The sequence below is a fragment of the Podarcis vaucheri genome (genome assembly GCF_965113315.1).
Source record: "Podarcis vaucheri genome assembly, chromosome: 13".
NCBI lineage: Eukaryota > Metazoa > Chordata > Lepidosauria > Squamata > Lacertidae > Podarcis > Podarcis vaucheri.
Window position 1 is genome coordinate 11,814,569 of NC_138751.1, and position 23,499 is coordinate 11,838,067.

General features: G+C 41.1%; 1 protein-coding gene across 1 annotated transcript in view; it reads right to left on the bottom strand.

Moving 5' to 3' along the window:
* The window catches only part of LOC309516468 (uncharacterized protein), a gene marked incomplete at both ends in the record, with an annotated part of 47,374 nt that overhangs the window by 10,633 nt on the left and 13,242 nt on the right, over positions 1–23,499 (bottom strand). Inside the window, 3 exons of the mRNA XM_082195235.1 lie at positions 3,373–3,444; positions 10,732–11,115; positions 12,148–12,439. Of these exons, the coding sequence (XP_082051361.1) occupies positions 3,373–3,444; positions 10,732–11,115; positions 12,148–12,439 (748 nt within the window). The remainder of the gene's footprint in view (positions 1–3,372; positions 3,445–10,731; positions 11,116–12,147; positions 12,440–23,499) is intronic.

Below are 23,499 nucleotides of genomic sequence, written 5' to 3' on the forward strand. Positions count from 1 at the left end.
TTCTAGCCTTGAACTGACCTGACTCTGCCAAACGCAGGCATGGTTGATTGTCCTTGAAAACACGTATCGGTAGGCAATCCACTTCGCAGAGTTCCTGCACTAAGCAAGCATAGAACTCTACTTCTCTGCACACCTCTGAAAGAGCACTGAACTCAGCCTCAGTGGATGAGAGCGCTATAAGACTTTGCTTCTTGGACCTCCATCCAACTACTGAGTTCCCAAACTTCACCACTAGGCCAGACACAGACTTGCGATCCTCAAGATTAGCCCAATCCAAGTCCACAAAGCAAGTCAGTTTGACTTCTCCTTGTGCTGGCAACCTAAGACAAAAGTCTTTGGTCTCCTGCAAATACCTCAGAACTCTCTTGATGCCATTCCAGGCTTGCACACTAGGGTTTGAAGCTTCCCTGCTGAGCAGATTGACAGCAAACGCTATATCAGGTCTGCTCCACTGGGACAAGTACAACAAAGTCCCTAGGGCTGACTGAAACACTTCAGTATTTCCGAACGCAGCGCATTCTACTTGCTGGCTGTCCTTCACAAAACTAGTCTCCATAGGACTTCTCACTCCTGCACAATCACTCATCCTCATTTTCTGAAGCAATTGCTAGATTTTACCTCTCTGGCTGAGCAAAGAGCTTCCATCCTGTGCACGCTCAACACTGACACCTAGATAGGTTTTGACAGCACCAAGCTGTTTAAGCTTGAACCGTTTACCTAGCTCTTCGGCAAACTTCTCCACCTGTTCATCTGTCTCTGAGAAAAACAACAAGTCATCAAACCAAATCTGCAAATACTCTTGTGTTGCCCCTGATCCTCTCAGATAAAAGCAACTATCAGCAACACTTCTCCTGAAACCTAGCTCCTCTAAGGCTTCATTCAGGCGCATGTTCCAGTTTCTAGCAGATTGACGTAATCCATAGATGGATTTGTGCAATCTCCACACAACATCCTGCCTTAAGTTCTCAAACCCTGGAGGAGGAATCATGTACAGCTCCTCCTGGAGATCTGCGTTAAGGTAGGCAACATCCACATCAAAGTGGTTTACCTTCCAGCCTCTCTGTGCTGCACAAGCTAAAAGCATTCTCAGAGTCTCCACTCGTGACATTGGCCAATACACCTCCGTGAAGTGTATTCCCTTCCTCTGAGTAAATCCTCGAGCAACTAACCTGGCTTTATACTGTGGCTCTCCAGCGTCCGTGGGTTTCAAGCGGTAAACCCACCTGCAACTCACAGCCTGCTTGCCCGGTGGCAACTCTGTGAGTGAGAACACACCTAGATCTTTCATGGACTTCATCTCTTTGTCCATTGCTCTGTGCCACTTATCTGCTTCTTCCTCAGGTAAACTCTGAATATCCTCGAAGGACTCAGGTTCACATCTGGCTGAACCTACCCAGACACTAGAAGCATCGTACCGATCAGGAGGCCTCCTTGTCCTCGCTGATCTCCTCAGTGTGAATCCTGGTGACCCTGCTGCTTCACTGGGTCCAGCTAAATCATCCTCAACTTCAGTGTCTCCCCCCTCTGACCTGCTGCGCCACTTGAGCCTTACAGCTGGTCCAGCAGGTGAAGAAGGCTCATTCTTTGGCTCAAACTTGACACTTGCCTGAGGAGGTGTTCAAGGTTCCCCCCTCTGAGGGATCCTGAGCTGTCCCTGCCTTGGACTCCGCCCCTGTGGTGGACCCTGTTGCTCTGGACTGTGGTCCCCAGCACCAAGTTCCTCTTCCTCCTCAACGTCTGAGTCATAGAACTGCTGTGGAAAATCTGCATGAATTAATTCAAAGGGTTGTGTGGTCTGCCTCTCTGACTTTGGATAGGAGCATGTCACAATTTCCACCTGTTTACATGCATTGTAATCTAAAAATTTGTCACAAACATTAAATTTGCACCCTTGCATCAGCTCTGGTGCTTTCTGGAGATATCTCCAATTCAAATGGGCGAAGCGTCGTTACCAAATATGTGAACAACCATGGTGGGGCACTACATTCACACATTGGCCCTTCGCATCTTCGGTGTCATCCTCTCCTGTGGGGAAAGGCACATTTACAGCAAACAAATTGCCTTTAGACTGCACTGTGTACACGTGTTTCCCATCCTTGGAAACCTCACATTTTGTACCTGCAAAAGAGACATGATAACCATCAACGAGTAGATCATGCACACTTAACAAACAGTTAGTTAAACCGGGCACTGCAAAAGCTTTGACTTCATGCTTAAGAAAGGGACAGAAGAAAAAGCCTGTCTCTGTTAGTCTTCTTCTACTGCCATCTGCGATCGTCACAAATTTCTCAGTTTTTACTGTCCTGCAATTTCTCAAAAGACCAGGAGATGGCACCAACGTGTTTGTGGCACCGCTGTCGATTATTACAGTGAGAAAGTCTTGTTGTTGACATTCCTGGGTCGCCAGAGCAACAATCTCCTCGCTACCCCCCTCCTTGGGGCTTCTGCAGATGTCCTCTCTGGTTGTCACGGCAACAGACTTCCCCCCGGCAGGAAGACTTGCCCACGACCTTCACAGCTTCCGTAGATGCATCTCTCTCAGTTGCCATGGAGACTGGACTTGTCTCGGCGTTCTCACACAACTCCACAGCTCTTATCTCTACTTGCTGCAGGTGGCTGGCCTTGAAGCCTCCAGCACAGCTAGGCTTCAGCTCTTGGCGTAAACAACTCTTGGCAGCTTTTGGAGAAATAGGCATCTCTGAGGTTTCACTGCTCACTGCCCCCCCCCCACTGCTCACGGGGCCTCCAGGACGTTTTCCTGCACCCCCTCTGATGGGTAAAGGGCTCCCAACACTTGGCCTCTCTCCAGGTTCCTCAAACAGACACGTTGCAGCATCCACACAGCTCCCAGGCTTAGCAAAAGCACCAGCAGCATTGCCAGCAACAGTCCCTTCGCCCCCCGTGGGAGCTCCCAGCTCCTCCCAGCTGTGTATCGACTCTCAAAAATGTGGCCGGCACCATCTTGCCTCTCCCTTTTGGATGCAGCCACTTCTCGGCCCTTGTTCCCACCCCAGCTCCACAAGCTTCTCGGAGTGCTAGCCAAGTGGCCTCTGGCCTTCTTGCACCCAGGACAACTGGCACCAGTTGAGCATCCACATTTTCTGCCAACAAAGCAAGCACACGCTTCTCAACTTCACTTTGCTCTGCAGCCCTCTTAGCCTCTGCTTTCCCAGCTGCAATCTGTGGGGGCTGTACTACGTCCCAAAGCTGCTCCCCCACCAGCAAAAGCTCCACTTGAAAGCTCCACTGCAGCCAATTTTGGCTGTTCAGTTTCTGACACGGCAGTTTAAACTCAAAGCCATATCCATGGGGCTGAGCCATTGCCTCCCTTCCCTTCTGTTGGCCTTTGCAAGAGCAGCCGATAATACTCACTCTGCAGCCAAACCGGGCACTCCGGACGACATGGCTCCCAGCTCCCACTCCGTCAGCCTCCTCCGATCTGCCCTTTGAAGTTTTGGCAGTCGATCAAGCTGACGTTCAGTCCATTCTACAGTCTTCCAAGCCCTTTCTCACATGCTTCACGTTGACCCATAACCTTGTTCGGTAGATTTATTGCTTTATTGTTCAGCACCCAGCCACGCTTCCCCTGGGAGCCTCTGTAGCTTTTGTTTATGCAGTGTGGCTTTCGAGCGGTCGTAAAGCAATTAGCAGAATTACACAGCGTCACTGTGTCGAAAAAGCAGTGAACAAGTCCCACACGTTTCTTCTGTCCTAATATCCCTTTATTTGCTCAAGAGTAGCATATTTACAATCGATAACAGCCATCAGATTCAAGCTGTATCTTCTCCCTCTGTTTGCAGCTACGCAACAAAAACTGCTTCCGTTTTTCACTCAGCTCCTGACGTACTTCCCTTGTACGCGCCTCCTCTCAGGCTTGAGGCACAGAAGGTTAACCCTTCACTACACCCAACAGGAAATAAAATAATTTAAGGTTAATCTTTGATGTATTCCGGTGGCTGCTCCCTCTCCGAGCTCCGGAGAGAGGACGGCTCTGCGAGTTCGGGTCTGACCCGCTACGGCAAGCGGGGGACCCCTAAAATCACAGGAACGGAGCCTGTGAACAAGGAGATTCGGTGGGCACCTGAAGCGCCCCCCTTTACCGCAGAAAGAGCCTTTTTAAAGGCTCCGGAACGACAACGGGGAGCGCGGTGCTGAGAATCGCTACCCAGCCCGCAGGGTGAAGCCGCGTCGCCATTAGTGGAGAGCGCCGATTCCTTCCTGAATAATTTGGACAAAAAAGACCCGTGAGTAAGATTGAACCTCTATTCGTGTCAAAACTACTTGAAATTAGGCTGAAAACGGGAAAGGCGAAAATCAAGGAAGTCTGCCTTCCCCCGACTGCATGACAATTAAAGCAACGAAAGTTACTAAGCTGCATCCGTATGGGATATTGTTTTTAACTGCTTGAATCCGACATCTGGACTTTGACTATCCCCTCTAGCTTGCAGGGCAGAGGGGAGGAAAAAGCGACTTTATAAGCTGCATGATCAATTTAAAGGAAAAGGAAATTCTCTGCAGCCTTCAACCTGGCACAAACTGCTTATAAAATAAAGGAACACTGAACTGACTCTAGATTCCTGTGAAAGTAACAAAGTGGAAGTCTTACTGCTTACTTGATACAAAGTTTTGGGACTCTGTGGCTACAATATATCAGGGAAGGCTGGGACTGTATCTATTGGGAAAGTGTTGCAATAGAAGCCTCCTGATATACTTGCTTTTTAAATACTCTTTGTCTTTGCTTGTGGACATTTTGATTTGCTCCCTCTAGAGGGTAAATTAAAAGTTGCTATACCTTGGGACAGTGGAATTTTCCTTTAGGAGAAGACTCCCGTGGGAAACGACCTTGGGATATGAGTGGCCCAGCAGACGAGATAAGCACGAGAGCCAAGACAAGGCAACATCAACAACAGCTACAGCAACAAAAGAAAAGAGGCCCGATCTCAGGCATAACCCCTACAGTGACAACAGGACAAGAAAAAGGTACAGCAGTCTCCATGGATGCAGTGTCGCAAGCCCTTCTTAAGATAAACCAATCTCTGGAGAATTTAACAAAGCAGACGGCAGAAAATACCAAGAAATTGACAGAGAATTCACAGAAATTGACAGATTTAACAACAAGACTTGACCTGAATACAGAATCTATAAACAGGCTTACGCAAGAAAATTCTGCCACACGTCAAATTGCGGAGGAAGCCAGAACTATTGCTGGAGAGACCCAAGAAAAATTAGAACCGATTGCCAGGAAGGTCTATGACCACGACGCAACTCTGGCATTGTGGGAACTACAAAGAAAAGAAAGGAATTTGAAATTACGATCAATTCCAGAGGACGAAGGAGATAATCTTACGGACTTCTTAACGCAAGAGTTTGCTGACGCCTGGGAAGATCTAGAGGAAGACGAATTTAAAATCACAACAGCATTTAGACTGGGCAAAAAACAGAACAGAAAGGCACCGAGAGACTGTTTGATTACCTTGAGATCGAAGGAGGAAAGAGACAAAATTTTAAGACTGCATTTTGAAAAAGCCTTACAAATCGGGAACTCACCGATACAGATCTTTAAAGATATTCCTAAACACATTCTGGACTTGAGAGCTTCTTACAAGGATTTGGTCTACCTGCTGAAGAAGAACACCATTCTCTTCAGGTGGGAATTTCCACAGGGATTGTCTTTTGATTACAGGGGGAAGAAGGTGAAAATAAAGACGATACAGGATAAAGACAGGTTCCTGCAAAGAAATCAAGAAGACTTACAGAAAGGAACTGTAGACCCAATTGCTGAGCAAAAGAGTGTAATAGACATCTTGAACCTCTCGTTTGGACAGAACCTTCCACCACCAACAGAGGAGGAACAACAATTGGGAGCTGTTGGAGGAATACCAGAAAAATAACAAGATGGCCCTGCAATTCCTTAGTTGGAATTGTAATGGGATGAACATGCCTTTGAAGAGACGACAAGTATTCCATATTTTGTACAGAGAACAACTGGACTTGATTTGCTTACAGGAAACTCATATAACTAGAGCTCACAGGAGACTGCTTATAAATAAAAGATTGGGACAAGAATTTATTTCGTCGGACAAAGTGAAAAAAAGAGGAGTTGTGATTTATGTAAAAGAGAAGTGGGCCCCAAAAATGATGTTCAAGGATGAACAAGGAAGATATTTAGCGGTGGAGATACAGGTACAAGGAGAAAATTTTTTGATAATTGGGATCTATGCACCAAATGAAGGTAAAGCAGAATTCTTCAAAAAACTTCATGAAACCTTGATGGACTATTTGGAATATAATATGATAATTATGGGAGATATGAATGGTGTAGTCTCTACAAACATGGACAAGACACAAAGACTGACACTTACTAAAGAAGGGAGACTCCCGAAGACCTTCTTTGAAATGACTGAAAATATGGACTTAATAGACATCTGGAGAACAAGGAACCCTCTTGAAAGAGAGGGAACCTTTTTCTCCCAAGCAAAGATGACCTGGACCAGAATCGACCAAATATGGGTTACTAGTGGAATGGCTCCGAAGATTAAGAAGGTAGAAATCTGCCCAAAAACCTGCTCCGACCATAACGCCGTGAAGATGGAAATGAAATTTACAACAACTGGTCAGTTTAGATGGAGAATGAATGACACCCTGTTTCGAGATAGAGAGATCCACAAGAAGGCCCAAAAAACTCTAAAGGACTATTTTGAAATTAATCTAAAGGGCGATGTGGAAAAAAGAGTGATCTGGGACGCAAGTAAAGCTGTGATGCGAGGATTTTTGATTCAACAAAACTCAATAAAGAAGAGAAAGCAGAATGAGAAAAAGGAAAAACTTTTGGAAAAGATAAAAGAAGGAGAGAAAAAATTAAGATCAAAACCAAAGTCCCAGGAGATTTTAAGGGAGATTAAGTTATATCAAACACAATATATGGAATTGATGAACCAAGAGATAGAGTGGAAAATAAAGCAAATGAAACAAAAGACATTTGAGTCGGCAGACAAATGTGGTAAACTTTTGGCATGGCAACTAAAGAAAAGACAGAAATTAAATACAGTTACAAGTTTAGAAGTGGATGGAAAGACTATATCTAAACCCAACGAGATAAGAAATTGTTTTGTGAGCTATTTTAAAAAACTTTATTCTCAAGGACTACAAAATGAAGAGGACATAGATAAATTCCTTAACAAATTTGGATTACAGAAAATCTCTCATCAAAGCAAGATGGATCTAAACCAGAGAATTACAGAACAAGAGATAGAGGGTGCCATTCAGGACATGCAATTGGGCAAATCTCCAGGGCCAGACGGACTGACTTCCAGATATTACAAATCTTTAAAGGAATGGCTGATACAACCGTTAAAGGACGTCTGTAACGAGATCTTAGAGGGAAAAAGGGCACCCGAATCGTGGAAAGAAGCATATATTTCACTCATACCAAAGACAGAGACTGAAAAGACTCAACTGAAGAACTACCGCCCAATTTCGTTACTCAATGTGGATTACAAAATTTTTGCAGACATTTTAGCAAAAAGATTCAAAAGAGTACTGATGGAGAAGATTCACAGAGACCAAGCAGGCTTTCTCCCAAAGAGACACCTCTCAGACAATGTTAGGAATATAATAGACATTTTGGAAAAGTTAGAGGTGAATATAAATACTAAGGTAGTTTTGATATTTGTGGATGCGGAGAAAGCCTTTGACAATATTTCTTGGAGTTTTATGAAAAAGAATCTTCATGGGATGGGGGTAGGACAAGGATTTGAGAATGGTATGGGTGCAATATATTCCGAACAAAAAGCTAAGTTGATTGTAAACAATGTAATAACTGAGGAACTTAAGATAGAAAAAGGAACACGACAGGGGTGCCCAATTTCTCCATTGCTTTTTATTTCGGTCCTGGAGGTGTTGCTGAACATGATTAGAGAGGACCAGCAAGTTAAAGGTGTAAAGGTCGGAGCCAAACATTATAAGTTAAGAGCATTTGCAGATGACTTGGTATTGACCTTGCAAGAGCCAAACACTAGTACAAAAAGAGTGTTGGAAATAATCCAACAATTTGGACAGGTAGCTGGATTTAAATTGAATAAACAAAAAACTAAAGTCTTAGGGAAAATCTAACAGACATGGAGAAGAATAAGTTTCAAGAAGAGACAGGTTTGATGGTGGTTAAGAAGGTGAAATATCTAGGGGTTAATTTAACATCTAAAAACTTGAATTTGTATAAGGACAACTATGAAAAATGTTGGTCAGAAATTAAAAAAGATCTAGAAATATGGTCAAATTTGAGATTGTCAATGTTAGGCCGAATTGCAGTGATTAAGATGAATGTATTGCCTAGAATGTTATTTTTATTTCAAACTTTGCAGATTATTGACAAGATGGACTGTTTCAAGAGGTGGCAGAAAGACATTGCGAAATTTGTCTGGCAGGGCAAAAAGCCCAGAATAAAATATAAAATATTAACAGATGCAAAAGAAAGAGGGGGATTTGCCCTGCCGGACTTAAAATTGTACTATGAAGCAGCAGCATTCTGCTGGCTGAAAGAATGGATGCTCCTCGAGAATACAGATATCTTGGACTTAGAAGGTTTCAATAATGCATTTGGTTGGCATGCATATCTATGGTATGACAAAATTAAAGTGCATAGTGCCTTTAAAAATCATATTGTTAGGAAAGCGCTGTTTAATGTTTGGATGAGATATAAAGATCTGTTGGAAAACAAAACCCCTAGATGGTTGTCACCTTTAGAGGCTAAGGCACACAAGAAAGTCAATATGGAGGTCGGATGGCCAAAGTATTGTGAGATTTTAGAACAGGATGGAGAGAAATTGAAATTAAAGAGCCATGAAAAACTAAAACCCAAAGTACAAGATTGGCTCCACTATTATCAAATAATGGAGGTTTTTAAACAAGACAGGAAAATTGGCTTCCAGGTGGAAAAATCAAAACTTGAGACAGAACTGTTAGAACCCAATACTAAAAATTTGTCAAGAATGTATAACCTGCTGTTGAAATGGAATACACAAGATGAAACAGTTAAATCAGCTATGATTAAGTGGGCACAGGACATTGGTCATAATATTATGTCTGCTGACTGGGAAAGGTTGTGGAACACCGGTATTAAATTTACGGCATGTAATGCCTTAAAGGAAAACGTGATGAAAATGATCTATAGGTGGTACATGACCCCAGTTAAGCTAGCAAAAATTTACCATTTGCCTGATAACAAATGTTGGAAATGTAAGGAAACTGAAGGTACTTTTTATCATCTTTGGTGGACATGCCCGAAGATTAAGGCTTTCTGGGAAATGATATATAATGAAATGAAAAAGGTATTTAAATATACCTTCCTTAAGAAACCAGAGGCCCTTCTCTTGGGCATTGTCGGCCAATTGGTGCCAAAGAAGGATAGAACTTTTTTCATGTATGCAACAACAGCAGCAAGAATACTGATCGCAAAGTATTGGAAGACACAAGATCTACCCACCTTGGAAGAATGGCAGATGAAAGTGATTGACTATATGACATTGGCGGAAATGACGAGCAGAATCCGTGACCAGGGAAAGGAGACTGCGGAAGAAGACTGGAAGAAATTTAAGATTTACCTTAAGGACTATTATAAACTTGATGAATCTTAGAATGTCGAGATTTTACAGAGAGAAAGGGTTGCAGTAATATAAGATTAGATTAAGAAAGGACTATGATGAATTAGGACGGGAAAAAACATTTACAAGTTGCTATAAAAATTTGGACATGAGGATGCAGAAAGGGGAGGTATGGGGAAGTCCGAGGAAAGAAGTTTATGAAAGGACATTATGAAATTATACTTGTTTGTTTGTCTTTTGTTTTTTAATGTTTGTTTGTTATAAAAACTTTTGTAAAACCAATAAAAATCTTATAAAAAAATAATAATCTTTGATGTATTTATTACTTTAATTATTTACTTATAGATGAATGCCAACTCTCATTATTCCAGTTACAGATAGGTAGCCGTGTTGGTCTGCCATAGTCAAAATAAAAAAAATCCTTCCAGTAGCACCTTAAAGACCAACTAAGTTAGTTCTTGGTATGAGCTTTCGTGTGCATGCACACGAAAGCTCATACCAAGAACTAACTTAGTTGGTCTTTAAGGTGCTACTGGAAGGATTTTTTTTTTATTTTAACTCTCATTATATTATCAACACAGTGCAGAACACTGAATACTTTGCTAGGTGAACACTTTATAAGAGGAAACATTACCTGCCAAGGCTCTACATTCTGAGAAGAGAGTCTGTCTCCACCTTTTGTCCTTTTGTGGATGGCTTCAGATGAGTACCTAATATGTAAGGCATGTGCCAGAGCATAGACAGCGTTATAGATACTGTAGCTGTGGCCGGTCATGCTCATTTCAAAAAATGGTGCAGGAAGGCTCTCCAGCAACTCTTCTCCAGTACATGTGTCTGCTGGCCCAGTGGAATTTGAAAGTGAACAAACAAATGCTTGTTCCCAGAAATTGCTGATAAAACCATCTGCATCTGCCCACGAAGGCTTTATACTCCTTAGAAAGTCTGAGAAGTCTTGAATCTCATTGGAGTGAATGGCAAAGGAGATAGCACCATGGAACATTTGTATATTAACTTTCACAATTTTTTTAAAATAATATAATATGAAATCAATTTGGGCTGTTGTAATCCATACTTTTCCTCCAGGTTGTTTCCTCTTAGATGGAGGCAATATCAGCTGAATTATATTCCTTACCTCTATGGTACTTGATAGCCATATAATAGATGCACTTTCTCCATATATGACAATTGCATTTGCTCTGCTTGCCATGAAAGCTGGGGACAAAACCCTTGTTTCACCCAACATATCAGCTATGTTACCCGTGAAATGCAGATGGTATTCAATTTTTTCAGTGAATTCTGAACAGATTCCATTCTGGAAAAGCATTGGTTCAATGATCTGCAAGAAACGTTCTCCAACTTCATTATTTGGAGTGATGAGCCCGACCCATTTCCATCCAAAATGCAGAAGTAACTGGATAATTCCTTTGTACTGAAGATCTTCATTGGGGACCATGCGGTAGAAGGAAGCAAGTTTGATTTGATCATTTGTGGCTGGTTCAAATGAACCATATGAAATCTGAAAAAGGAAAAAGCCAAACCTTTCCAAGTGGAAACAAGAATTCACAATGCACCCATTTTCTGAGTAGAAATCCTGTATATCCCATATTTACTAATCTTACAGAGGGTCAAACCCCATTACATAAAAAGAATATTTCTCAATTATTTTTTTAGATATTAATTCCTATTATGGGAGTCATCACAGCTGCATACTTGTACACAAGGATTCTCTCCAAGAACAAGAGAGCTTTTATCCTTGCACTGCCTTCAACAATACTCCAAAGTGGAACTGGAGAAATACAAGCAATTTATCATATTCTTTTGGCTTATAATCTTTATAACGCTTGTAGGGAGAGGTTGGTGTCATATCTACTAAGAACACTCGTTGGTGGATATCTTGGAAATCCTGTACATTTCCTGAATATTATACATTTTATTCTTCTGTGACCACAATAAACCATATCCTATGAAAGTAAAATACCAGCAAAAATTAAGGCAACTAATATGAAGTCAAGTAATGCAGTAGAACAACACCATATTGATAAGAATACATCCATCCCCAAATGCCAGAAAAATAACAAAAAAATTGTTTTTGATTAGCCTTTGAAAGTGGACAGTACTAAACATCACCATACCTATGAAAGAGGGGATCTTATGATTCCTAAGGAGAAGGACATTATTGTCCCAAGTTATTTATGGCTTTGTAAGTCAGCTTCATCACTACGAAGTGGGACTGGTATACCTCTCATGCAACTAGGGCAGTGCTTTCAGGAATAATGTAATGTGAACCCATCAAGGTGCCCCATTCATCCAACTGGAACTTTTTGAACAAACTTTCCTTAAATATATTATACACACATTCCTTAGAACCTGGGTCCTTTCATGTACATTGTTGGGTATTAATATTCTACCCCCCCCAATACCCATCTATTGCAACCCGTTTCCCTTTTCCATTTTACCACTCCATATTATCCATAAACAGATTCCTAGTGAAAGAAGAAAAGTGTGAACAATGGCATGAAATAACCATTTTTCAAAATCCATATTCTACCTGTGGAATCTTGTGAAGACCTAAGACATCTGCCATGGATGAGGAGGTGTCAGAGCTAAGTCCCCCAATGACTCCTACTACATTTTTCTGAATGCCACATATGTAGTTGGGGACAAAGTGATGAGATTTAAAGAGCAGATCCAGAGTGTTCCGGTAGGTCATCTTTGAATCAAAATAGCTATCATAGATGTGGAATCCAAGAGTGACATTGGGCAAGATCTTGGGATTCTCGTTGATCTCGTCAACAGCAAACACCAAGGCGAGGATGTGTGGGTAGAACTTTGTCATCACTCTGCAAATAAAGTATGTTACTATTTTATGGGGTATTCAACAGTGCACAACACTTAGATCTGAGGGATACAACTGCCTCAATTAAATCATGTTGGAAACAGGGAAATTGTTTTGTGCCTTTAGAGTTACTGTTTGGATCTCTCTTCCATCTGACTCAGTTTGTTTGAACACATAGCTTGAGAAAAGATTTTCAGTTTTTATAACCATGTTGCTTTTCATCACTAGAGCCATGCACAGTTATTTAAATCCTTACTACAGCTAGGTAGTAAACTACAATCCCTTTGTCAGTTCTTTTTCCTAGCAATGCAAACTGTTCTGAAATGAAAATAAAGGAATTGAAAATGAAATGAAATGAAAATAAAGGAATTGGCAGCTGCGATTTTGAATATAAAAAATGGCAAGTGATGATCTGGCAGTGAAGATTGTAAAATGGCTCTCATCCTATTATTACTAAATGCATTTCAAGTTTGTCCCTGATTGTTTTCAATGTGCTTTAAACATGAATTCAATTTTATACCATCCTTCAACACAGCGGCTCAAGCTGGATACCACAGCTCCCCTCTCTCCCCTTACATACTCATGAGAGCCCCACATTGCAGTTGGCCAAGAAAATGGAGATTTGAACCCAGATGTCCCCAATGCAAGTCTGCCATGTTAAATTACTGTGGGCAGGAGGACCATGGCTAGAAAGCAAGTGGTGGTGATGTGAAACTGAATCAGCTCAAACATGGCTAAGGTTTCATTTTGCACCTGGAACTTGGAAGGGAAGGGGCAGTGGTGAAGACAGCTTACTTCTTCACTACAATTGTGTCTACAACTAGCTGTCCGGAAGAACTTTTCAATGTTGAATATACGTTTGTTATCTGGCCAAGAGAAGATTTCTCTTATAACGTTAGCAGCCTGCTATTATAACTTTAAAAACACTTTAGGGATGGAATCAATCAGATTTGGAGTTGCATACCATGATTAAGGGGGATACGGGTGGCGATCGTGGTTTAAACCACTGTGCCACTTGGACTTGATGATCGGAAGGTTGGCGGTTCGAGGCCCCGCGACAGGGTGAGCTCCCGTTGTTTGGTCCCAGCTCCTGCTAACCTAGAAGTTCGAAAGCACGCACTGCAAGTACATAAATAGGTACCACTCCGTTGGGAAGGTTAATGGCATTTCTGTGCTCTGCTCTGGCTTTGCCAGAAGCAGCTTAGTCATGTTGGCCACATTACCCAGAAAAACCATCTGCGAAAGCCGACAAACGCTGGCTCCCTTGGCCTGTAAAGCGAGGTGAGCGCCGCAACCCCAAAGTTGTTCACGACTGCACTTAACTGTCAGGGGTCCCTTTACCTTTACCGTGATTAAAGCCAGTCAAATGGTATGCAGTGCGCCCTCTGTTCCATTTTTGCTAGATCACTTTAAATTATTGTGGCCAGAGGATGTAGTCAATGCACTTGAAGAAATGAAGCTGCCAAATTGACCCTTGCCCAGCTTATGGAAGGAAGTGCAAGGGTCCTAGAGCTTCCCACCTGGTTCCCAAAGCTGGAAAAGTGCTAACTAGGTTTTGGGAAGGAGGCAGGAGGACTCTGCACCTTATCAGAGCCCATGCCTCTTTCCCAAAGCCCAGCGCCTTGCTTACCAGGTTTTGAGACAGCACTCCCATGGCTTGTACCCAATGCGTGGCCACTTCTCACAAAACCCTAACGCCGCTCCTGTGACTTGGGAGGTCTAGTGAGTGATCAAGACTTCATTGGAGGATGGAGAGATACCATGTATCTTGGAGCAGGTTATGGCGTAGTCCCTCTTTCAAAGTACTGCTCTAAACTAAGAGAAGAATAGTCTTATAAAATCTTACTATTGGGTTTAATCTTACTTTGGGTTTCAAAGTGAACCAAGTGCTTTATAGTCAGATATAAATGTAGAAAGAATAAATGAAATGATCTTAAGAGCTGTTTACTTACAGTGGGTTGGGAATAAAGACCTGAGATGGGTGTTCATGGAAGGAAATGCTGGGGAATATGTAATGGATATGAGACACTATCCCACCAAGGATAAGGTCACCTTGTTCATACCACTCATGTGGAATATGCACAGGATTATTTCTGCTGCAAAAAACAGTGTGCACTTGGGCCACCATATTGGGAAACAGCAAGAGAAGAAGCAGCAACCACATCCTCATCACAAATATCCTTCTACACCTGGAGATTTGTAGCCACTGACTCTGCCAATTCTGTACTTAAAGAGGCAGGTATCCACCTTCCCCTTAACTTCGGCACTGTCACAAAAAATTCATTGAATGCTATAATTTGAATTCTAACCAATACAATGCAAAACCAAAAGCTGGCCTCACCTTTCCTCCCTTACCTTAGTTGTCAATGGAACACTGGAGTGCTTTTAATCATTTCAGGTTTCAGGTTTCAGATTTCATTTTTTATTTCCCATTCTGCCTTCTAGAGCTTTTCCAGGTGAATTAATTACCATAATTTTAATAATTACAGAGGAGATAATCACCTTTGCAATATATTTGGATTCTATGCTTCATAATCAGTAGGTTAATTTCTGAAGTAAACATATCTGTCACATAACAGAATCAAAGGTTAGGAATCTCTAGGGGCATCTTGTCCTATCTGCTTGCTAATGTAGGACATCCAGAACTATAAACAAAGAAAAAGAAAAATACCCCACCTGTAGGCAGGCATCCATCTTTTCCCAAAAAATCCATCTATCAAAATGTGTTTTGAAGTGAGCCAACTGCATCCTTTCCCCATTTGTCTAATTTCCTACTGCTATTGGCCCTGACACTCTCTGACATATGTAACATTGATTCCAGTTGCTGGATCTTGGAAACAACGATGGAAAAACAAGCTGGTCTCTGATTGTAATAAATTATTCATTGATTGACAATGATGGAAAAGGTCCAAAGCATATCAGGATACAGAGACCCTGGATAATACAGCCTCTATACTTTTGAAAGAACATTTATATACTGTTTGAAGCTGAGTGACATGCTTGAGAATGCCCCAGTGTCAGGGCCTGGCTGGACGAGGAAGAGTAGTGGCAGCCGATGGCCCAGGAGGGACCTGAGTGGGAAGGAGACTTTGAAGGTTCAGACTGGTGGGACAGAGAGAAATCACCAGCGGAGACTGAAGGTGAAAGGCTTTTTAAAAAAATATTTATTAAAAGTTTCAGGATTACAGAAAAGAAGAAAAAATAGGAAACAACACTACAATACATAAAAAGAAGAAAAACAAAACAAAACATAAAAACCAATACAACAATACAACAAAAAGAAGAAAAAAACACAAATCCCATATTGCATATCTTTAACTTCCATTTGCTTGTTTCATTGACCTCCTCACACCTCTTTTTTTGTATTCTAGTTTAATTAGTTATTTCAGCAAATTCTTTCCATCTTTCTCAATTTTTATTGAATAATTTATCTTAACAATTTAACCTATTAATTAACTCAGCGAATCCTTTCCATCTTTCCCCATATTCTGTTATTCAAATTGCCTTGATTTATTTAACCTTATCTTACCGTAAAATACCTTAGAGCTTGAAATTTAATACTCATTTATACATGACTCCTTATATCATTTCTACTAAAGCCATATAGTTTCATTCCAACATTTTCCCTAATATTCATTAATTTTAGGCTAATTCCCTAAATAAATTTTTTTCTTTATAAATTTTCTTCCAATCTTCATCCAAAGTCTCTTCTTCCTGGTCTCGGGTCATGTCAGTCCTTATTGTCCATTCCATCTAGTCCATCAACCTGGTAATCTTATGTCCGAGGCTCTTAAGTCTCTTCCATGTCCCTTCTGCAGATCTTCTTCTTGTTGTTTATACCTGCACTTTTCCTTGTCTTTTGTTGGTCTCTTTCTTAATTTCTTTCCTTTCTCATTGAGGAGTAGGTCTCTGGGAGATTCCAGCCCAAATTTATCTCCATCTCCCTTCATCAAACCAGCCTATTCCCCACAGTCCCACTCCCCACAGTCATCAATGTAATCCAAAAAATATTTAAGAGCATATTTCAAAGTCCCTCCGAAGTTAAGAACCTCCTCAGCTCCAGACTCCCCCTGGCCCACTCCAACTTCAATCTTCAAAAACAGCGGCTTATGCTCCTGCAGGGCCTCGGATCTCTCCATTTGTATTATTTGAGGTGCAACCGCAACGTCCTCCACTATCTTTTTTTTTTTTAAAAAAATAATGTTTATTAAAGTTTCACAAACAATAAAAAGTTTCAAAATTTAGACATAAGAAAAACTACAAAAATATAAAAATACAAAAACAAAACACATAAAAGATACACAATAGAAAACAGTTAACAAAAGAAGGGAAGGGAAAAAAGAACAAAAAAAACCAAAAGACAAAACAGAAAATAGATTAGTATTTTCATATCTTACACTTCATTCACTAGTTTCTTGACCTCCTCACACCTCCCATTTTGTATTCCAGTTCAGATATTAAATTCAGCAAATCCTTACCCTCTAGCATTTATCCTCACTCAAGATATTAACCTATTACAAATATCAATTTTCCAATTATCAATCCCTATTTACATTTTCTTAGAAATCTTTTTACCAATACCACTTATTTTCCATCAGACATCGTTTTAATATTCCTTAATTTTACAGTGCTTCTGCAAGTAGTCTTTAAATTTCTTCCAGTCTTCCTCCACCAACTCTTCTCCCTGGTCACGAATTCTGCCAGTCATTTCTGCCAATTCCATGTAGTCCATCACTTTCATCTGCCATTCTTCCAGTGTGGGTAGCTCCTGTGTCTTCCAATACTAACCTCCTCCATTATCTTCTGCACTTGCACTTGCCCAATCAATACAGGTTCCTGATTTGGTCCCTGAATGTTTTCTGTATCAGTATTCCCTGTTTATCCGCAGTTACTGACCACAACAGTCATCAAATCCGTTTTCTCATTCATCAAATCCATCTCCTCATGCATCTGTTCCAACAAAGCACTTGTCTTGCATAAAGCAAGCACCAAAACTTCCCCCCAGCACATTTTTATTCAAGGTCAAAGGACTGGTCCCACGATCTTAATCTTACAGCTGTAAAGTCCCCAAGTAGACTGCAGCAACAATTTAACAAGCTCCCTCTAGAGGAGACAATTTCTATTTGTATCCATCTTTTTAAGGCAAGTCCAACAAAGGAAAATTACTTTCATTTTTCAGATATTTTGTTTCTTAGAATGCAAAAGGCAACATTGGAATCAGTTTATTTCTCTTTTTTAGCTATCTGTCAAAGTGTTCCATTCACAGTCAATGAACATCTCCAACAATTTCTGTCTCTGACACCCTGTTCCCAGGTTTGAGACGGTGGAAACTTGTCTTTCTTTACTCCCTCTCCTGCAGGCTTAAACAGTCAAAGTCCCCCCCCCTTTTCTCCTGCTTCCAAGGGGGTTTTAGTGGTTATAAATGAAGGAAATTTAGACTTTTATAAATGACCTTCCAGTCTTTAGCTTACAAGGTTTTTGCTTCAGTCTATATACAAAAAGCGGAAGGCGGACTTCCTGTTTTGAACCTTCCCGCTTCGGTGCCAAATTAGGATATTTCTTGATCCAATTTTCCGTTTCTACTCATGGGTACTTGTTTTAAATCCAATTGTCCACAGGAAAAAGTCAGCGCTCTCCAGCAATGGCTGTGTGGCTTCACTCCGTGAAAGTAGCAATCAGTTCGCAGCACCGCGCCGCTCACCCCACTTCACTCTGGAGCCCCAAAATGGGGTTCCCCGTGAGTAGGGGAGGCACTCCTGGTGCCCTGCTGAACCCCACGTTCCCAGGCTTTCTCCGCCTGGGATTTCTAGCGGGTCCCCACCTTCGCCGCGGCAGGAAGACCCAGTTTCCACAGAGCCAGTTCATCCGGTCGGAGGAACTCCACCATTCGTTGATGGCGCTAACCCGGAAGTTCGAGTGAAGGTGAAAGGCTTGAGGGAACCAGAGATGCTTATAGAGAAGGAGTAGGGGTTGTGTCTTCTGGTCTGCAATACAGTACTGATTTGTCTGCCGAGCTGGCAGCTTCCCACACTTTTTCAAATACCCTCCCTTGTGGCATGTTCCCTCAGCCTCCTCTCCTCTGCCCTCTCCTTGCTGCTGCCGCCGCCATGCCTGGTCTCTAAGCTGCCCCCTACCCCTCCTAACACTGCCCCATGGGGGCTTTGGAAGCACCCTCTGGTCAGCCCTACAGGCACCATTCACCTGAGGAGCTTGTAGCCAAGGCTGTGCAAATCTTTGGGAGGCCGAGTCACAAGAGGGCATCAGAGGAGGGAGGAAAGGGAAGAGGAAGAGAGGCCAGTGTTGACTGTGGCACCCCTGACCATCATTCAAGGCACTCCAGGATGCCACAGCACACTGGCTGAAAACCACTAGTTCAAGACATTTCTCTCTTACTCTGGTCAGAAGCATAAATGCAGAAGACTGTCAGGGTGGCCCATCAGTGCAAGACAGTTATATACACTGTTATGCCATCCAGATGTTTCTGGACTACAGTTGCCATCATCCTTGATAATAATGGCTTGTTGTAAGCTGGTGGGAGCTGTTGTTCAGCAACATCTGGAGGGCCATAGATTAACTACCCCTGGTGCAAATAATAGCGTGGTGTAGAATAAAGTTCCATCTCTAGGGTGGTATTTATCTGCCACTGCTATTATTATTATTATTATTATTATTATTATTATTATTATTATTATTATTATTATTATTTATACACCACCTAATAAACAGAGGTCTCAGGGTGTTTCACAAAGAAGACCACAACATATAAAATCACCTTAGAGCCTGGAGGAGTGTCTATGGCAAGTTGAGTCACTTCCATCTGATGTTCAGTTCAGAGCACTTTTAAATGTTCTGCTTCAACATATTATGAACAATGTAAATGAATACATACATAAATGTAGGGGCTTCAAAATGAATCAAAATGAGTGATTATTTTGAAATAAATCTGAAAACTACAGTGGAAAAAAGAGTAATCTGGGACGCAAGCAAAGCGGTCATGAGGGGGTTTCTGATACAACAGAATGTGATAAAGAAAAGAGCTCAGAATGAGAAAAAAGATAAGATCTTGGAGAAAATAAAAGAAGGAGAGAAAAAATTAAGATCGAAACCAAAGTCACAGGAGATTCTGAGAGAAATTAAACTGTATCAAGCACAATATACAAAATTGATAAACCAGGAAGTTGAATGGAAAATCAAACAAATGAAACAAAGGACTTTTGAATCGGCAAATAAATGCGGAAAACTGCTAGCATGGCAGTTGAAAAAGAGACAGAAATTGAATACGGTTACCAACTTAGAGATTGAAGGGAGAAATATTCAGAACCCTGTGGAGATCAGAAAATGTTTCCAGAGATACTTTAAACAACTTTATACCCAAGGGCCGCAAAAAGAGACTGAGATAGACCAATTTTTAAGAAACAATGGATTACCAAAACTATCTCAAGAAAATAAGATAATACTGAACTATAAAATAACAGAACAAGAGATTGAAGGTGCCATTCAGAACATGCAATTGGGCAAATCTCCAGGGCCGGATGGGCTAACCTCCAAGTATTATAAGATCTTGAAAGAAGTATCTGATCCAACCATTGAAGGAGGTCTGCAATGAGATCATGGAGGGGAAGAAGACACTGGAATCGTGGAAAGAAGCTTTCATCACACTTATACCTAAATCTGAAACTGAAAAGACACAACTTAAGAACTACCGTCCCATTTCCCTTTTAAATGTGGATTACAAAATTTTTGCAGATATTTTAGCAAATAGATTAAAAAGAGTGTTAAATGAAGTGATTCACAAAGACCAGGCAGGCTTTCTCCCAGGCAGACATTTGTCTGATAATACAAGGAATATTATCGACATTTTGGAACTTTTGCAAATGAATACTAATACAAAAGCAGTGCTGATTTTTATCGATGCGGAGAAGGCCTTTGACAATATCTCATGGAATTTTATGAAGAACAATCTTAAAGGGATGGGAGTGGGACGGGGGTTTGAAAATGGCATAGACGCAATTTATTCAGAACAAAAGGCAAAATTGATAGTCAATAATGTGGTGACAGAAGAGTTTAAAATTGAGAAAGGAACACGACAAGGTTGCCCTATTTCCCCACTGTTATTTATTTCGGTCCTAGAGGTGCTCCTGAACATGAACAGAGGGGACCGGTTGGTTGAAGGAATCCAGGTCGGAGCCAAACAGTATAAACTTAAGGCTTTTGCAGATGACTTGGTTTTGACATTACAGGAGCCAGAATCTAGTACGAAAAGGGTGTTAGAACTGATTCAAGAATTTGGTCGGGTGGCAGGATTTAAATTAAACAAGCAGAAAACTAAGGTTTTGGAAAAAAAACACTTGACAATTTTGGAAAAAGAAAGGTTTCAGAAGGAGACAGAGTTAAATGTGGTTAACAAGGTGAAATATCTAGGGGTTAATATGACGGCTAAAAACCTGAATTTATTTAAAGACAACTATGAAAAATGTTGGTCAGAAATCAAAAAGGATTTAGAAATTTGGTCAAAACTGAAGCTTTCCTTGTTGGGTTGAATTGCTGCTATAAAGATGAATGTACTGCCAAAAATGTTGTTTTTGTTTCAGACCTTGTAGATTGTGGACAAGATGGAATGTTTCAAGAGGTGGCAGAGAGATATCTCTAGGTTTGTCTGGCAGGGCAAAACGCCCAGAATAAAATTTAAAATATTAACTGATGCTAAAGAAAGAGGGGGGTTTGCCCTGCCAGACATGAAACTGTTTTATGAATCAGCAGCTTTCTGCTGGTTGAAAGACTGGCTACTTCTAGAGAACACTGATATTTTGGATTTGGAAGGGTTCAACAATGTGTTTGGGTGGCATGCATATTTGTGGTACGACAAGGTTAAAGCTCATAAAGCTTTTAAGAACCATATAGTCAGGAAGGCAGTGTTTAATGTCTGGACAAGATACAAAGATTTATTAGAAAGTAAGACCCCAAGGTGGCTGTCACCAATGGAAGCTAAGGCTCAGAAAAGACTCAATATGGAGGCCAACTGGCCAAAATATTGGGAGATAGTAGAAAAAGATGGAGACATATGGAGACTGCAGAGTTTTGAGAAATTGAAGGACAAAGTGCGAGATTGGTTACATTATGGTCAGATTAGGGAGGCCTTTAATAAGGATAAAAAAACAGGCTTCCAGGTGGAAAAATCGAAACTAGAAACAGAAATGTTAGAACCAAAAACTAAGGTACTTTCAAGAATGTATAACTTGCTGTTAAAATGGAACACTCAGGATGAAACGGTTAAATCAGCTATGATAAAATGGGCGCAAGACATTGGCTACAATATTATGTTTGCTGACTGGGAACGGTTATGGACCACCGGTGTGAAATTCACGGCATGTAATGCCTTGAAAGAAAATATTATGAAAATGATATACAGGTGGTACATGACCCCAGTCAAGCTTGCAAAAATATACCATTTGCCAGTCAATAAGTGTTGGAAATGTAAAGAAACTGAAGGAACATTCTTTCACCTTTGGTGGACGTGCCCAAAGGTTAAGGCCTTCTGGGAAATGATCTATAATGAACTAAAAAAGGTATTTAAATATACCTTCCTTAAGAAACCAGAGGCCTTCCTTTTGGGCATTGTCGGCCAAATGGTGCCAAAGAAGGACAGAACTTTCTTTATGTATGCGACAACAGCAGCAAGAATACTCATCGCAAAGTACTGGAAGACAGAAGATTTGCCCACTCTGGAAGAATGGCAGACGCAACTGATAGACTACATGGAATTGGCAGAAATGACTGGCAGAATCCGAGACCTGGGAGAAGAGATAGTGGAAGAGGACTGGAAGAAATTTAAGGATTATTTGCAAAAGTATTGTAAACTGTATGAATGTTAGAATGATGCAGGATATAAAGATAACGTGGCATTAGTGACATATTTGAAAGGAGTATGCAAAATTGGTTTATAAGAACAAAGGTAAAATTTGAACAATATTATGTCAAGCTCAAATAACTGATAATAAAGGGGGGAAATTGGAGACATAATAGGTGAAATGTGTAATATAAAATAAGATTTAAAAGAAGGTGAAGTATTGCTGAATAAGATTTTGTAAATGGGAACACAGAAAAGGGAGATGTGAGGGAGTCAAGAAAAAGGGTTATGGAAATAATATTTAAGAAATTGAACCATTTTTTAAATGTCTTTTTTATGCCTTTTTTGTTTTTTTGTATGCTTCGTATATTTTTCTTGTCTTTTTGGGGGTTTTTTTTGATTGATTGTGATGGTGTTTTTCTTTTCTTTGGTTGTGAATGTGAAGTTTGTTGTATTGTTTAAAACCTTTAATAAATATTTTATTTATATATATATATATATATATATATATATATATATATATATATATATATATGCAGGTTTTGGTGTCTTCGGGTGTCTTCCCGTGTAAGAGTCGGGGTGTCTGTGCGACGTTTCGACGAGGTCTCACTCGTCATCTTCAGGCTGGTGCTTTCGGCTTCTTGTTACTGGAACAGAGCAGAGTCTGGTGTTTGAGTTCCTATAAATACTGTTGAGGGGTGTGGTGTATAGCCTCCAACGTTCTGGGCAGAGAGGAAGTTCCTAGATTAGTGTGCCTTTTCTTCTTTTGTTCCTTAATTACTTGAGGGATATCTTGGGTGATTTCATGAGTGATATTCTGAATACCACTGGGTGGGTCATTAAGTGTAGATTAGTTGCTAAAGCTTTCGTGTCTTGACCTCTTGAGCTTGTGAAGAGTTTTTCTGAGAAGATGGCTGTGCTGCATTTAGTTGTGCTCTGGCTTGGCTTCGTGTATAGGGGCAACATGAACAAGCGTGACGACACGTCCCGCCTGCCAGACATCTGGAAATTAGCCCTCCCCACAAAAACCGACACCAGAACCAGAGGCACACAGAACGCCGTCACCAATCAACCACACCAGACCCAAACCCTGACCCTCTCCACAGACATATTACAGACTCCATCCAGTAGCCAAACTATAGTGGCACCTCCGGATGCTGCACCCCCCTGCAATCCCTACACAGATCTGGCTGGCACAAGGCACAAAACCACAGCTC